The sequence below is a fragment of the Hippichthys cyanospilos genome, chromosome 22 (assembly GCF_059441005.1).
Source record: "Hippichthys cyanospilos isolate Australia breed blue-spotted pipefish chromosome 22, RoL_Hcya_1.0, whole genome shotgun sequence".
Taxonomy (NCBI): Eukaryota; Metazoa; Chordata; class Actinopteri; order Syngnathiformes; family Syngnathidae; genus Hippichthys; species Hippichthys cyanospilos.
This window is the reverse complement of record NC_142390.1, coordinates 5,155,733-5,169,106: the sequence shown is the minus strand read 5'-3', so window position 1 is coordinate 5,169,106 and position 13,374 is coordinate 5,155,733. Positions and strand designations below refer to the sequence as shown.

The window sequence follows — 13,374 nt, the reverse complement described above, 5'->3', positions numbered from 1 at the left end:
CCTTGTTAGTCTTGAAAGACTGCATATCACAAACACATAACAGTATTGTTACAGTACATGCACTTGTTTAAAATAAAGATGCAATACAGGAATCCAGACTTAGGGCTGGACAAAATGACCAAAAAAACAAACTTTCTCGATTTTCTTCTATTATGGACATTTGCTATTTCAATTGAAGAAATGAACCCACCATTGAAATGATTATTTGAAAAAAAAAGTGGAATATACGAAGGATTATTGATTAATAATCAGTGTCTTATGCATAACTTTTTGGAAGGGGTTTTCCCAGCACACATTGAGACCGACCCCTAACTTCCGGGCGCTCACGAAAACAGCCGAGTTTTTCCGAGTCCATCGTCCACTGTCCACTGCGTCTGCGTCACCGCGTTCTTCCCCAGCGAAGTCTGACGAGACCTATTACGAAATTAACTCAAGCGGCAGGACAATGGCGCCGAGAGAGGGCGGCGGACACGGCGGATTGTTAAAAGCGGAGTTCACTTGCAAGGAGTGGGCTGGGAATCTTTTGTTTACTCCAGTTTCCGCGTCGAGGCTACTTAGCTAGCTAACGCACGCAAATTACTAGCGAGCGCTTAAATCTTTCCCGGCTCGGCCAATGTCCGTCGCGTGTGATATCTCCTTATGTAGTCTGCTAATCGGTGAAGTTTGACAGCAGAAGGACCTTGGACTCACCTGTGCGAGTGCTTCCCAGTGGATCTTGGGCGCTCTCTTTATCGGCTATATCTGCACGGATGGATTTCCAAGCAGAGCCACATCACCAAACTCTCCCGGAAACAAAAGTTGCTCGCCGCTGATTGGACGACACGGTAAGGCACTGTGTCTCAATTCCGTCGCAAGGGACCGTCGTCATAAACGAAAGATGAGACGTAAAATAAATAAATGAAGAAAATCAATGAATTTAATCTGAAAAAAATGGAAGGAATTTGATTGAGTGCAATGGACATTGTACATGTGAATATACTACATGGAGCCAGTAAATAATTAGTCATTCTTTGTGGAGGATAAATAAAACATGCATTTAAGAATTGTTAGCAACATGATAAATAGAACTATCTTAAGTAATTCACTACTGCTGCGCATATTCATAGCAGAAAACGTGCAAATTAATTATTTTCTTTTTCAGATGAAGAGTAATAATGGAATAATGGCAAGGCACGAGCAGGCGATCAAGCTGCTGCTCGGCCGCGGCAGGCAGCTGGCTCGAAGCCTGGCGTTGCTGGCCCACTACGTGGTGATCTTTGCGACCTTCGTAGGTCATTTGGTGCAGTGGATGGCGGAAGCCGGGAGTTGGACCACGCATCTGACGCGCTGCACCGTATACGCCTTGGACGGCGTATACACGCACCTGCGCCGCGCCTTGAGACGGAGGCCCGGCGTGGATTGACCGCAACACCCGGAACTTGTTTTACCCTGTGAACTTGAGGCCTTACTTTATAATAGCGCTTTACGGGCTCTTAGGTCAGGGCACTACAATAACAATCATCCGTTTTGTGTAAAAACACACATCTACACGGGATGCGACGAGGTGACATGAGGTCGTCATGGTAACCCCTCTGATTGCCGTACAGACATGCAGCTTTTTTTTTTAATGCAAAGGCGTTATAGGTTATTCGTTTTTCTACTGATATATTGTTGCATTATAACATTTTGAAAAATAATCGGCAAATTTCTTTCTTCTATACTGTGATTGGAATGTCATAGATTACTTTTTTTTAGGTCTTTTTTCCCCATACATACTGTGTATACATATATATATTTACATATTTTTTTATATATGTTTTTTTTTTTCACAAGGAGGCATGTTATACGTTTTGAAAAATAATGTGCAAATTTCTTTCTTCTATACTGTGATTGGAATGTCAGATTACTTTTATTTAGGTCTTTTTTCCCCATACATACTGTGTATCCATATATATATTTACTTATTTTTTTATATATGTATTTTTTTTTCACAAGGAGGCATGTTATGGCAACTGATTTCTGCCGGATTTTTTTTTCCACATAACATTATAGGTCATACACTAAGAAAAAAAAAATATTCAATGGATAGTTATTAAGGGTCTCATCGTATATGTAGGTAATACCAAATATAGTAAAATTTTACAATACTACTGATAATCTGCTGCTTCATTTGTGATGTTTTTCATACTGTATACACACGAAAAAAACACTTTTACTGCCACTTATTGAAGGGATAAATGTTAGGGGCCTCATTTCATTCATAGTCATTCTAAATATGAATAAAAGTTGTAATAATCATATCGCTTACTTCGTTGCTTCATTTTAAGTTAGTGAGTATTTTTTGCAGTGTATACACTGTTGCATAATCCACTTTTTAACAACGCAAAATTATTTTTTTGGGGCTTTTTTTTTGGCTGCCTTTGAAAATCGCATTTCACTAGATGTGTGATGTTATTTGAAATTGCTTTTCCTTTCTCTTTTCATTGCAATTCCACACTCGCGGTACTGCATTAAAAATCGCCATTTGCGAGCGGATGTATTTTTTTCGGCGCACCTGCACGTGACGTCTGAATTTTGCGCCGTGTCAGCATAGCTGGCAAGCCAGCGTCCGTTTTAATGGGGCCGCTTAAAGACGGTGATGGGATTACGGGCGGGGATTAGGAAATGAGAAGGGAGCTACAAAAGCTCTTGCGTGACCGCCACGGCCGGCGGCGGTCATGGGCAACTCGACGGGCAGCACGGTGGACGACCTGCAGGCGGTGGAGATGCACCTGTGGTACAAGAAGTTCATGACTGAGTGCCCGTCGGGTCAGCTCACCCTGCACGAATTCAAGCAGTTTTTCGGTCTGCGCGGCCTGGACACGGAGGCCAACGCTTACATCGAGCAGATGTTCCGCACCTTCGATATGAACAAGGTAGCTCCTGATGCCGCAGAAGTTCATTTTATGCAGGAAACTGGCTTGATTAGGAGGGATCTTTTAGCATTTTTTTTTTTATTGTTTTAAAGGATTTCTTACACTATTTTGAAATGGAATGGAACTGACTTCGAAAAAGTAGTCCTGAGGCGATTAATCGAAAAACTCAGATCTTTTAATTGGCTACTTTCGAAACCTAATTTATGCAATGGTTAAAACAACCAAGATCTGTGTTGTTTATTATTATTATTATTGTTTTTTTTTTCTAGTTAAATCATTCAATCCCTACATTTTTTCTTAACTCCAGACATTCAATACCAGTTTCTTATTTATATCATTTAGATTTATTTATTTATTCGTTTATTTTTAAAAATAGCCGGTACTAGTACTAAATCATTCAAGTCATATTACTTTAAATAATTACATTTTAAGTAATCAATCACTTTATACGTTAAGGTAATAAATTTCTTTACTTTAGCACAAAGAGCAATCGATTATTTATACTTACTTTAGTACCTAAAGGGTGCAATTATTTTAGTGCTTTTAGTACCTAAAGCAATCGATTACTTTAGGTTGGTATTCAAATAATCAATTACTTCAGTATTTGAGTAACTCGAGTGTAGTACTTGAGTACCTGGACTGTGGACTCTTAAAAAAAAAGCGTAAAAATCAACTTTAGTGTAGAGAAGAAATAGTTTAGCTAATCGTTTTATTTTTACTTATTTTCAAGACTTCAATGAATAAAAACCACAATTATTTTATTTTATTTGTACTTGCACGGGACTTCCTTTTACTGTAGTATTTTTTCGCTTTTTTTTTGCAGCTTTTACATGGCAATTTGACTCATTTAGCTAAAACTCTTATTAATAAGCTATTTTCTAACTTTCCTCAAGATTAGGTACTAGGGACTCGAACCTAATCATAACATTGGGTGTTTGAAAATGTTATATCTGTAGCCCTTAAATAATAATTAAAAAAAAACTACAACATAGAAACAAAATGGAAAATCATGAAAAAAAAATAAAAAATTCCAACTTTTTCAAGCCCAATTAGGAATGCAATTTTTTTGTGTTTTGTTAGTGTACACAAATATGTGACGTGCTAAAATATTAGCTAGCACCCACTCCTCATCGCTACTGAAAATCCCATGAGCGCCATAACCTTTTTCCCACGAGGGCCATCTGCAATTCCCGAGACGAGGTCATCATCTGACAGGGAGGGCGGGGAGGAGCCGCCATGGTAATCTTCACCCATCAGATTAGCCAATAGCGAGATGACTCACTCCCTGACACACGTCTGCTAATTGGCCAATTAGGACTTGGAATTAGCGATGCGGCTATCCGGTATTTTTTGGTATTGGGATAGCCTTGAGAAAATGCTCATCGTCAACGGAAAAAAAAACATGACACTTATAAACACAGAAGACCAAATAATCAATTTGAAGGTTGCAGAACTACTCGAGCTTCCAGAAAGTTTCAAAATAAAAGCATACCAAGTTGTTCTAAAAATTGTGAAATTGTGTCACTTCCTTTTTCCTCTGAATTTTACGCTAACTGTACGCTAATACGCTAACTGTATTACGCCTTTAGGATGGCTACATCGACTTCATGGAATACGTGGCGGCGCTGAGCCTGGTGATGCGCGGCAAGATGGAGCACAAGCTCCGCTGGTACTTCAAGCTCTACGACGTGGACGGCAACGGCTGCATCGACCGACACGAGCTGCTCAACATCATCAAGGTTGGAAAACATTTATCACGCGGCGCAATTACGGGAACGATCACGCGCTCGTCGTGCCCATGTCCCCTCAGGCCATTCGTGCCATTACGGGCAACGAGAACCAGGAAGTCACCGCGGAGGATTTCACCAACAGCGTCTTCGATAGGATCGACATCAACGGCGACGGTGAGGGCCCCAAATTACGCCTATACCTTTATTCTGTCGACTTGCTTCAGTTTATGTGCTATTCCTTCATTTTTTTCAAAACTATGAACATTTTATGGTTGATCATTTAGATTTTTACGAGGGCTGGGCGATAAAATCTCGATTTTCACCGGTCGTTCTGTATAAGGACGATTTTAACCCATTTTAAATGGAGTAAGAAACATAACAAACCTTGATGATTTCTAACTACTGTATTGTAAACACGTCGTGTGTGTCCCTTTCACGATTTAGCTCGCTTGCAAATCTTCGATTTTTAAATGGAAGAATTTGATTTTTTTGACCAGCCCGACTGTCCATAAAAGAGACTAAGCGAGGCGCCGCTATTGTTTTTGTGCTCCGCCAACAGGCGAGCTGTCGTTGGACGAGTTTGTGGCAGGCGCTCGCTCCGACGACGACTTCATGGAGGTGATGATGAAAAGTCTGGACCTGGCGCACATCGTGGCCATGATCCACAGCAGGCGACACAGCGTTTAGCTACGTACGGCGACGTAGAGCCTAGACGGCCATGTGACGCAAACGGGCTTTCGATGGATCGCTGCGATCATCGCAAACATAAGTGCACGGTTGCGTTCGAACGGAATCCGGTCACAAATGAGGGATTCGCTGGAACAGGCACTCCCATTCAGATATTTATACTCTTTTTACTTTTATATAATATTAAATGAGATGCTCCCTGCGACAATAAAGTGACCTGTCCACACAAGACTGTCATCTTTCATTTGAAGACTAATAACCTATCACGTCCCAAAGACATATTTTGATGATTTTGAAGAGCCCAGACAATCAATCCCAGGTACTTCAACTTGGTTACATTTTCATTTTTTCCCCGTGTTTGGCTTAAAGAACCTGAAAATCTGACAGAACGCCTTCCAACGCCATGACAGGAAGAATCCGGCTTTCTTTTCAAATTAAGAACAAATGCATTAAAATACGAAGCAACCATTTATTTTGTACGAACAAGGTGAGTTGACTGCATCTATGCAGGGATAAATCATCTCACAGGAAGTCATACAGATACTTGATGATGTCAAAGTTCACCGTCCTGGGAGGGTAAATAACACAAGTGTGTGTGCACTGCGAAGAGACTCAACACAGCACACACACGCACATACCTGGATATAGCGCTGATGAAGTCCAAGGACACAGAGCATTTGTACTTGGGGGCATCCAGCTGGTCAACATGGCTGACCTGTGTCAACAGCTGCAAGGTGACCAGTGAGGAGATCTGGAGCAGACGCCACAGTGAGCAGCATGGAAATCAGCATGGGGGGGGGGGGGGGGGGGGGGGGGGGGGTGGAAGAAGAGAAGAGAAGAGGAGAGGAGGACCCACCTGGGAGAAGATGCTAGCGGTGGGCGCCACCCTGCTGTCCACCACGCTGTAAAAGATGGCCAGCATGCGGTCCAAAGCAAAAGGTTTGGGCCCCAGGAGGTGGTTGCTCGTCTAAAGCATAACGCTGCCAGTTATGCAAGATTACACCGAAGGACATGTTTTTGGATGCTCACCTTCTCATTCTTCTTCAGGAAGCTGGTCTTTTTAATTTTGCCATGATGCTGTAGGAACGTAAGAAACAAACAGGCTTTGTCATTTGTCGCTTTCGATCACGGATTTGTTTTTATATTCATTCTTCAATAATTTTAATACAAACGGATCTGCTATCATTTGATTTTATCATCTGATATCTTTCTTTTTTAGCATCAGTCATTATAGTTCCTTTATCAAGTACTTTACAAAGTTATAATCACAATTTCCAACAATCTCACTAATACGTTTGAAATGCCTCACCTTGACAAAGAAGCGCTTGTCAGTGCGGGCTGGATTATAGGACGCCAGGTAAGCGGCGATCAACAGGAACTTGGAGTAAAACGGCAGCTCCACGTGAGTGTGAGCTGACAAACCTGACAGACAAAAAAGAAAGGGCAAAAGTATTGGGACACATTCAGTAAATGGAAGAAAATGCATGGGAGTAATATACAAACTACAGCTGAAATGACAAATAACGCTCATAAAAAGATGTAACAAAAACAACATTTGTTGACACCCAGGTCACTCACCTGCATTTTAAAGCAAAAACGCTACTCAAAATACTCAATTACCAGAATGACAGATTTTTATATTTAATGTCTATATAAAAAGCCGCAAACCTAAAAGGACAAAAATAACCTGCACCTAATATCTTAAAGCAACATATGAATTGAATGGTCCATTTTTAAAATGTTCGAGAGCTGCAACCAGAAAATGGACCTCTTAAAGGTCCTGCTTCCGTCTCCATTTGCTGCATCTTCTCCCATTGGACGCTGAAAGACAAATGACGCATAAATGGTCAACATTTCATGGAGAGGCGTTTAAAGGTTCCCCTCACCTGGAAACCTCCCTCAGGTAAACCGTTTGCATGGCCTTTTTCAGGTGTGGCTCGATGTTTCGCCATAGCTTGTGCGTGTCGCTCTCGTTCGCTGGCCAAAAAACACGCAGGCGCACACGCATTAGCGGGTTGTTAGCTACTTTTTTTCATTTAAAATGACTTACCTTTCCCTTCGGTCACAGGCTCACAGAATTTGGTAAAGTTGAGTGCCGCCTAAAAAAAAAAAAAACCAATGTGTGCCAAGCAGGGAAAACAAACTTTGGGGCAAGTGACATTGAAAGCCCACCAGGTGGCGCAGCTCTCTGAGGTCCCGGCAGACAGCGTAGAAGATGCCCAACAAAATGTGGATGTACGAGGCGTAGAAGTCGGCCGAGAATGACGGGTGTCTGTCCCGGGACAAGATCTGGTGCAGCTCGGCTATTTTTAACATCAAACCGAGAAATGGATTCAACAAGCAGATGTTGACGCCTTTGGTGTGGCGTCGGTATAGAACGTCAGGCGATAATGAACATCTCACATAGACGCGCGGTGTGAAAAGTGGGAGGAGGTAGGTGAAAAAGAAACCTTTGGTGTAGTCAGGGAAATGCAGAAGCAGAGGTTCCAAGCAGCCCGTGCTTGGCCGGAAAGTGTCCCACATCAGCTCGCTGAGTAGGAGGACGCTCACGTTGTCCTCCACCTACAAGGAAATTGTTATTCACAAATGTTGGATGAAAAACATTGCAAGGAAAGTATTAAAAAAAAACAAAAACAAACACCAAATTATATTTTTAAAGCTAAATTCGGCCAGAAAGCAAATCGCCTCAATTTCCATGACCCTCGCTAAACTCAGTTCCAACATATTAGCTTGTCGTATATAATAAAAGTTGAGAATTTGAAAGATTTTTTTGTTTGCTTTGTTACAATAACTTTAGCAATAAGTCCAGAAACTCGTATCCTTTACTTCTAATTTCAAAACTACCAAGCCATCAATTTGTTGTGTACAGTAATAATATTACCATTATTAACATTTAAAATTGCACTGTTTTCTTAATCACATCGGCCCAATGAGGGAAGCTGTAGCTACAAAGCGACAAATTTAAAGGTTGCTCACACACGTAAAATAAATACTGATTTAAATTCAGTTTTAACAGTTAATGTTCATAGAGTGTGAAGAACTCCCTTAAAGGGATAGTGTGTAAGATTTAGACCTTTTTTTATTACAGACAGCAGGAGGTGCTGCAGGTGCTGCATTTACCATTGTCTGTAGCTATAACAAACATGGCCGCCTCCGGAAAAGTGCCACCCCCAGGTGATATTACTTAATGATAACTAGACCTATGATTATATTGAAAAAATATTGCTGGTCATTAGCAATAAATTCATTTGCAAGTTTTTGAAATGTTCATTTTTTTAATTGACTCCTTTTTAATGAAAAACAGTCAATCTCACACACTGTCCCTTTAAAGCAGTTTTTAGAAGTCAAAAGTTCATATTTTCTCATGCAAATATTAGACATTCACATTCATTTCTATATGTAGCCTGTCAAATCCAGTACACGTGAATAATGTCTCCCGATGAGCATTCAACAACAACCTACCAATTCCTGAAGACGCACCAGAGCCGGGAGCAGATTAGCATCCATGTCTCGCAGCAACTCTGCTTTTTCCAACACCTGAAGAGGACAAAAACACACTGAAGCCAGGACCGAGTTTGAATTTGACGCACCAATGGCTGCTTTTTCTGCGTCCTCACGATGTAACGCGTCTGCTCAGGCTGTGAGCGATGCTGCCTGTAGATGCGGACAAAATCGGAAGGCGAGGGGTTGCGGGGGAGAGCGGCGACCGCATCACTGCCGAAGAAGGTCAGCAGGACGTGCTCGAAGAGCAGGGCAGCCGAAGTGCACTCCACACAGCTGATGATGGCGTGAGGCAGCTGCGAGGAGAACCTCAGGATTAGTTTGAAACAATTGTTGCACATAAAAACACACGAGCGCTTACTTCCAGTTCCTTGAGCAGAACGCTGACCACGTGACTTTTCCCTGTGGCCTGATGACCATAGACGAAGATGCAAGGCAAGCTGTAATGCTGAGGCTATTGCAAAGAGTATGACGACACAAACATAAGTCACTTCAATCCATCTTAATACATAAATTACTTTTTTTCTTACGTTCAACAAATACGTTAAATGTATTTTTTAAAGAATACAAAGCTAAACTAAAACGAAACATTTCAGAAAATGAAGTTTCTTGCCTCTCCCATAAGCGACAGCAGCATCCTGACTTGGAGCTCACGACACGGTAGCTTCTCGGTCACCCTACGCAATTTCTCCTCGTCATAGCCTGGATGTTGTTGTTGTTGAAGCAGCGACGACGACGCCATTTTCTCCCTACTTCCAAACTGTTTGATAGGTTAGCTTAGCTTAGCTCAGCTAGCATAACTATCAACGAAGGGTTTTAAAAACGCCAACGGAAGTGCTTTCAAAAAAAGTGACGAAAACGACGGCTGTTGATGCAACGTTTGTTTTTGGCAATGCGATGCTGGCATTGCCATTTCGCTTAAGTTTTTAACAATTTGAATAATTAACTTTAAATAGCCAAACAAGAGGAGAATTATTTGAAAACAAAGTTAGCTTAACTGAGAAGTCATGTTTCGCGGGGGTTCACCTTTCACATGCTGGAATCGGCCAATCATAGGCCGGTGTCTTCTTCGTCTTCTTTCAGTGTGTTGACGGGTCGCAACTCTTTGGACTATACTGCCCCCTGCAGTACACTTATGTTAGTATCGTTTTCTTGACACTCAAAAACACAGCCATAAATTCATAATAGTTTTTTAAAACGACAATTTTCAAGCTTTTGCGGTATTTCATACAACACTACGATATTCTGCATACTTTTTTCACAATTGCACTCCAGTGAAACGATTATTTCTTTTCTATTTATGAATATTGGTTGGATGCAGCGTTGGATACATGCTGTCCAATGACAAAAAAGGCATTCCGTCCTATACTATTCAATTGACGTCATGGGTAAACATACGCGATCAGTACATAAACCTAATGAACTGTTAATGCATGAAATGCCGCTATTATTTTTTGTTTATTCATTCATTCTTGCGTTGCAGATGCAATTACGCGCTCGAACGCGGGCGCGTGAGCGTCGAAACCACATGCACGCGCGCACACACGCAGTGTATAAGAGGCGACGTCAGACGGGGATTAAGGATGTGGGTTATCCCTGAAATATCCGCGGCGGCTGCGTGCAGCTGATGCGTGGGGCAGACTCTTTTCCCCCGAGTAAACAGCTGCGATTTTTTTTGCTTTATCTCTCCTCGTGAACGAATGCAAAGCAGCGGCGTCGATGCAAGCGATGCAGTGAGCGACCAAGAGTGGTAAAGGACGCCAGAGGAGGAGGAGGAGGAGGATGGTGCCGGGGGCCGCGGGCAGCGGCAGCGGCAGCAGCATGCTCCCCGCCTCGGAGGCGGCTAAGATCTACCAGACCAACTACGTGCGCAACTCGCGCGCCATCGGCGTGCTGTGGGCCATCTTCACCATTCTGTTCGCCATTGTCAACGTGGTGTGCTTCATCCAGCCCTACTGGATCGGCGACGGCGCCGACACCCCGCAGGCGGGCTACTTCGGTCTCTTCCACTACTGCATCGGCAGCGGCCTGTCCAGGGAGCTGACGTGCCAGGGCAGCTTCGCGGAGTTCTCCAGCATCCCTTCGGGCGCCTTCAAGGCCGCCGCCTTCTTCATCGCCACCTCCATGGTGCTGGTGCTCGGTTGCATCGGATGCTTCGCGCTCTTCTTCTTCTGCGGCACCGGCACCGTCTACAAGATCTGCGGGTGGATGCAGCTGGCTGCAGGTGAGGAAACCTGGAGTGTCCTTACCGTCCCAAAACTGAGCCTAACATTAACGAGCTGCACTCAGTGCACTCTTTTTAAATTGAGAGCAAATTAATTGGAACATGCAGAAATCGATTGCGAAATTGCATTGTAGTGACTCCTTTGAAAAACTTGGCATGCATATTGCTAAGTTTTATACAGATGGGCACTAGCGACGCAATTTTCAGCTGACGAGCAAGAAACAAGAGAGATTGTTTATTAGATCGCATTTTTTTGCGCTGGTTAGGGACAACATGCCTTACGTGATGTCACCAGACTGAAGAGGCTAAAAAAAAATAACAAATGCTGACACACTAACAGATTTGAGTTAGTATTAAATGCAACCAGAGGATATTTCCAAAGAAGTGTTTCAGGAGTTGGGAGGCGTTTCGCAGGCTGGCGGATATCAAACACAGACAAAATGTGCAGATTAAAGGGGATCACCTCCTTTCACTAATGAGGATTTCCAAGGCGCCGTAAGTAATCTCCCCAAGCAACCGCTCATTGACAATTTAGGAATGCTAAGCTAAAGCTAACATAAGGCCTTGTGGATGCACAGCAGCATGGAGACACATCCAAATATGCTCCCCTATTGTCTAAGAATCTCCAACTGTTGTAGTAGTTCTGTGGTTATCAAAGTAGAAGTTAGATTCCACGGCTGCCTTGTTGCCGAGCAAATTCTTGCGTTCTTATTTTTTTCTTCCTGACAACCTTTGAAGTTGGGTTGCGAGGCCATGGGGGAAATGGAAGCGCTGTTCATCGCTCACTTATGATGCACAGAATATACTCTCTCTCTTTTTTTTCCCAACATTGAGCACTCCTGAATGAAGAGGGCTGGAGATTTAGCAGAAATTCAACTGGAATCATTTTAACGTCTACAATTGTGTATACCTTACAATTTTGAGTCACGAGAGGCAGAAAAATATCTAAATGTGACAAAGAAAAAGAAAGTGATCACTCGATCAAGACAATAAAATATTTTAGGACTGTTGTCAAGAAAAACCAAAGCTTACTGGGGCGTCCGTCTGTCCCCGCAGGCACGTGTCTGATCCTGGGCTGCATGATCTACCCGGACGGCTGGGACAGCGACGAGGTGAAGCGTATGTGCGGCGAGCAAACGGACAAATACACTTTGGGCGCCTGCTCCCTGCGTTGGGCTTACATTCTGGCCATCATGGGCATCATGGACGCCCTCATCCTCTCCTTCCTCGCCTTCGTGCTGGGAAACCGTCAGGACAGTCTCATGGCCGACGAACTTCTGGCGGACAGTAAGTAATCTAATAAGTAATAGTACATACATAGATTACTGCTTTTTCATTTTTACCTCTCATATTTTGCCCCCTTATCCAGCTGTTAACACCACGATAACGTGAAATTATATGCAACACCGCCCTCATCTGGCCACTGTTGGTACTGTCACTATTTGAAACCGCTTTCTTTCCATTTCCCCGCAGAGAGTGCGAACAACGCCATATAACGTGCATTCAAAAGGTGAGGAATGTGCGTTATTTTATATATTTTTAAAGATGAACTATAATCCAAACCACATTTTACAGGTTATGAAGTCGCCCCTTCTGCTCGGAAAAAAACGACAAATCCTTGAGGTGGACATGGGACACACGGGACATTCCGTTTGTAAAATATAATTTCCCTCAAACTGGCTGCTCTACTTTTTTTTTCTCATCTTTTTGTCTTCACACCTTGCTGAGATCGATGTCGTTCATGGTGATATTTAAATGGGGGAAAACAAGACATTTAACGGACCAAATTCATGCTGTCATTTGTGATTTTGTTACACTTATGTTGATGTTTGATGTGACGTCGTGGACGTGGCAATGAAAGATTTTGACTAATAATTAAAAAAAAGTTACTATTACATACTTTGTATGCCATCCGTATTGTAGAGTGCAAAGCAAAGAATTTTCAGAAACAAACATTTGCTACCACCAGTCGTCTACCTCAATCATGATGCTTTTTTTTTGTGACTCAAAATACATGTACAAAATATGCATAAATAAGTGAATATGGACAATCACATGGGAACATGTATGCAGGATATTGAACTTTTTGAGTAGACCAATGTTTTCAACAAATGTTAAATTGTATTTGTGGGCCCCCCTCAAAAAAAGGAAGGGGTTGTAAAAATAAAACGCTTGTATCTCAAAGCACCCGTTTGAGATTTCAATGAACTTTTAGACAACGCCGCGACCTGGCGTCCATAATTAGCAATTAAAACTTCGAACAACGCTTGTTTTGAACGACTATTTGCATGGTAATAAAAACGTAAATTAACGAACTCAAAAGGCAGTAACATACCAA

General features: G+C 42.4%; 3 protein-coding genes and 1 long non-coding RNA gene across 4 annotated transcripts; 3 read left to right on the top strand and 1 right to left on the bottom strand.

The window, feature by feature from the left end:
- The first annotated feature begins 361 nt into the window (after nucleotides 1–361).
- Nucleotides 362–2,277, top strand: LOC148405600 (uncharacterized). The gene is made up of 2 exons (XR_015864214.1): nucleotides 362–824; nucleotides 1,142–2,277. It is a non-coding gene; the product is annotated as an uncharacterized LOC148405600 (long non-coding RNA).
- Nucleotides 2,278–2,665: 388 nt separating this feature from the next.
- On the top strand, nucleotides 2,666–5,540 carry guca1aa (guanylate cyclase activator 1Aa). The gene is made up of 4 exons (XM_088406546.1): nucleotides 2,666–2,894; nucleotides 4,484–4,633; nucleotides 4,705–4,798; nucleotides 5,184–5,540. Exons 1-4 carry the CDS (start codon nucleotides 2,697–2,699, stop codon nucleotides 5,309–5,311), a joined length of 570 nt encoding a protein of 189 aa, XP_088262672.1. The 5' UTR covers nucleotides 2,666–2,696; the 3' UTR covers nucleotides 5,312–5,540.
- Nucleotides 5,541–5,766: 226 nt separating this feature from the next.
- Nucleotides 5,767–11,054, bottom strand: orc5 (origin recognition complex, subunit 5). The gene is made up of 14 exons (XM_088406544.1): nucleotides 9,426–11,054; nucleotides 9,174–9,266; nucleotides 8,929–9,108; nucleotides 8,774–8,848; nucleotides 7,762–7,873; nucleotides 7,484–7,614; nucleotides 7,362–7,410; nucleotides 7,198–7,288; nucleotides 7,080–7,132; nucleotides 6,621–6,733; nucleotides 6,341–6,388; nucleotides 6,168–6,278; nucleotides 5,950–6,062; nucleotides 5,767–5,879 (listed from the first exon to the last, which is right to left on the bottom strand). Exons 1-14 carry the CDS (start codon nucleotides 9,552–9,554, stop codon nucleotides 5,834–5,836), a joined length of 1,344 nt encoding a protein of 447 aa, XP_088262670.1. The 5' UTR covers nucleotides 9,555–11,054; the 3' UTR covers nucleotides 5,767–5,833.
- Nucleotides 10,325–13,223, top strand: lhfpl3 (LHFPL tetraspan subfamily member 3). Its single transcript, XM_088406545.1, has 4 exons — nucleotides 10,325–11,036; nucleotides 12,093–12,323; nucleotides 12,510–12,546; nucleotides 12,612–13,223. Exons 1-3 carry the CDS (start codon nucleotides 10,595–10,597, stop codon nucleotides 12,530–12,532), a joined length of 696 nt encoding a protein of 231 aa, XP_088262671.1. The 5' UTR covers nucleotides 10,325–10,594; the 3' UTR covers nucleotides 12,533–12,546; nucleotides 12,612–13,223.
- The last annotated feature ends 151 nt before the right edge of the window (nucleotides 13,224–13,374 follow it).

What these genes read in the sequence shown, in the direction of transcription:
- guca1aa (XM_088406546.1), top strand. Translation starts at nt 2,697, where the DNA reads ATGGGCAACTCGACGGGCAGCACGGTGGACGACCTGCAGGCGGTGGAG. An exon ending in GCACCTTCGATATGAACAAG is followed by an intron (nt 2,895 to 4,483) that starts GTAGCTCCTGAT and finishes TTACGCCTTTAG; the next exon opens with GATGGCTACATCGACTTCAT. An exon ending in AGCTGCTCAACATCATCAAG is followed by an intron (nt 4,634 to 4,704) that starts GTTGGAAAACAT and finishes ATGTCCCCTCAG; the next exon opens with GCCATTCGTGCCATTACGGG.
- orc5 (XM_088406544.1), bottom strand. Translation starts at nt 9,554, where the DNA reads ATGGCGTCGTCGTCGCTGCTTCAACAACAACAACATCCAGGCTATGAC. An exon ending in TTCTGCTCAAGGAACTGGAA is followed by an intron (nt 9,109 to 9,173) that starts GTAAGCGCTCGT and finishes TTCTCCTCGCAG; the next exon opens with CTGCCTCACGCCATCATCAG. An exon ending in CTGAGCAGACGCGTTACATC is followed by an intron (nt 8,849 to 8,928) that starts GTGAGGACGCAG and finishes TGTCCTCTTCAG; the next exon opens with GTGTTGGAAAAAGCAGAGTT.
- lhfpl3 (XM_088406545.1), top strand. Translation starts at nt 10,595, where the DNA reads ATGGTGCCGGGGGCCGCGGGCAGCGGCAGCGGCAGCAGCATGCTCCCC. An exon ending in GTGGATGCAGCTGGCTGCAG is followed by an intron (nt 11,037 to 12,092) that starts GTGAGGAAACCT and finishes CTGTCCCCGCAG; the next exon opens with GCACGTGTCTGATCCTGGGC. An exon ending in CGACGAACTTCTGGCGGACA is followed by an intron (nt 12,324 to 12,509) that starts GTAAGTAATCTA and finishes ATTTCCCCGCAG; the next exon opens with AGAGTGCGAACAACGCCATA.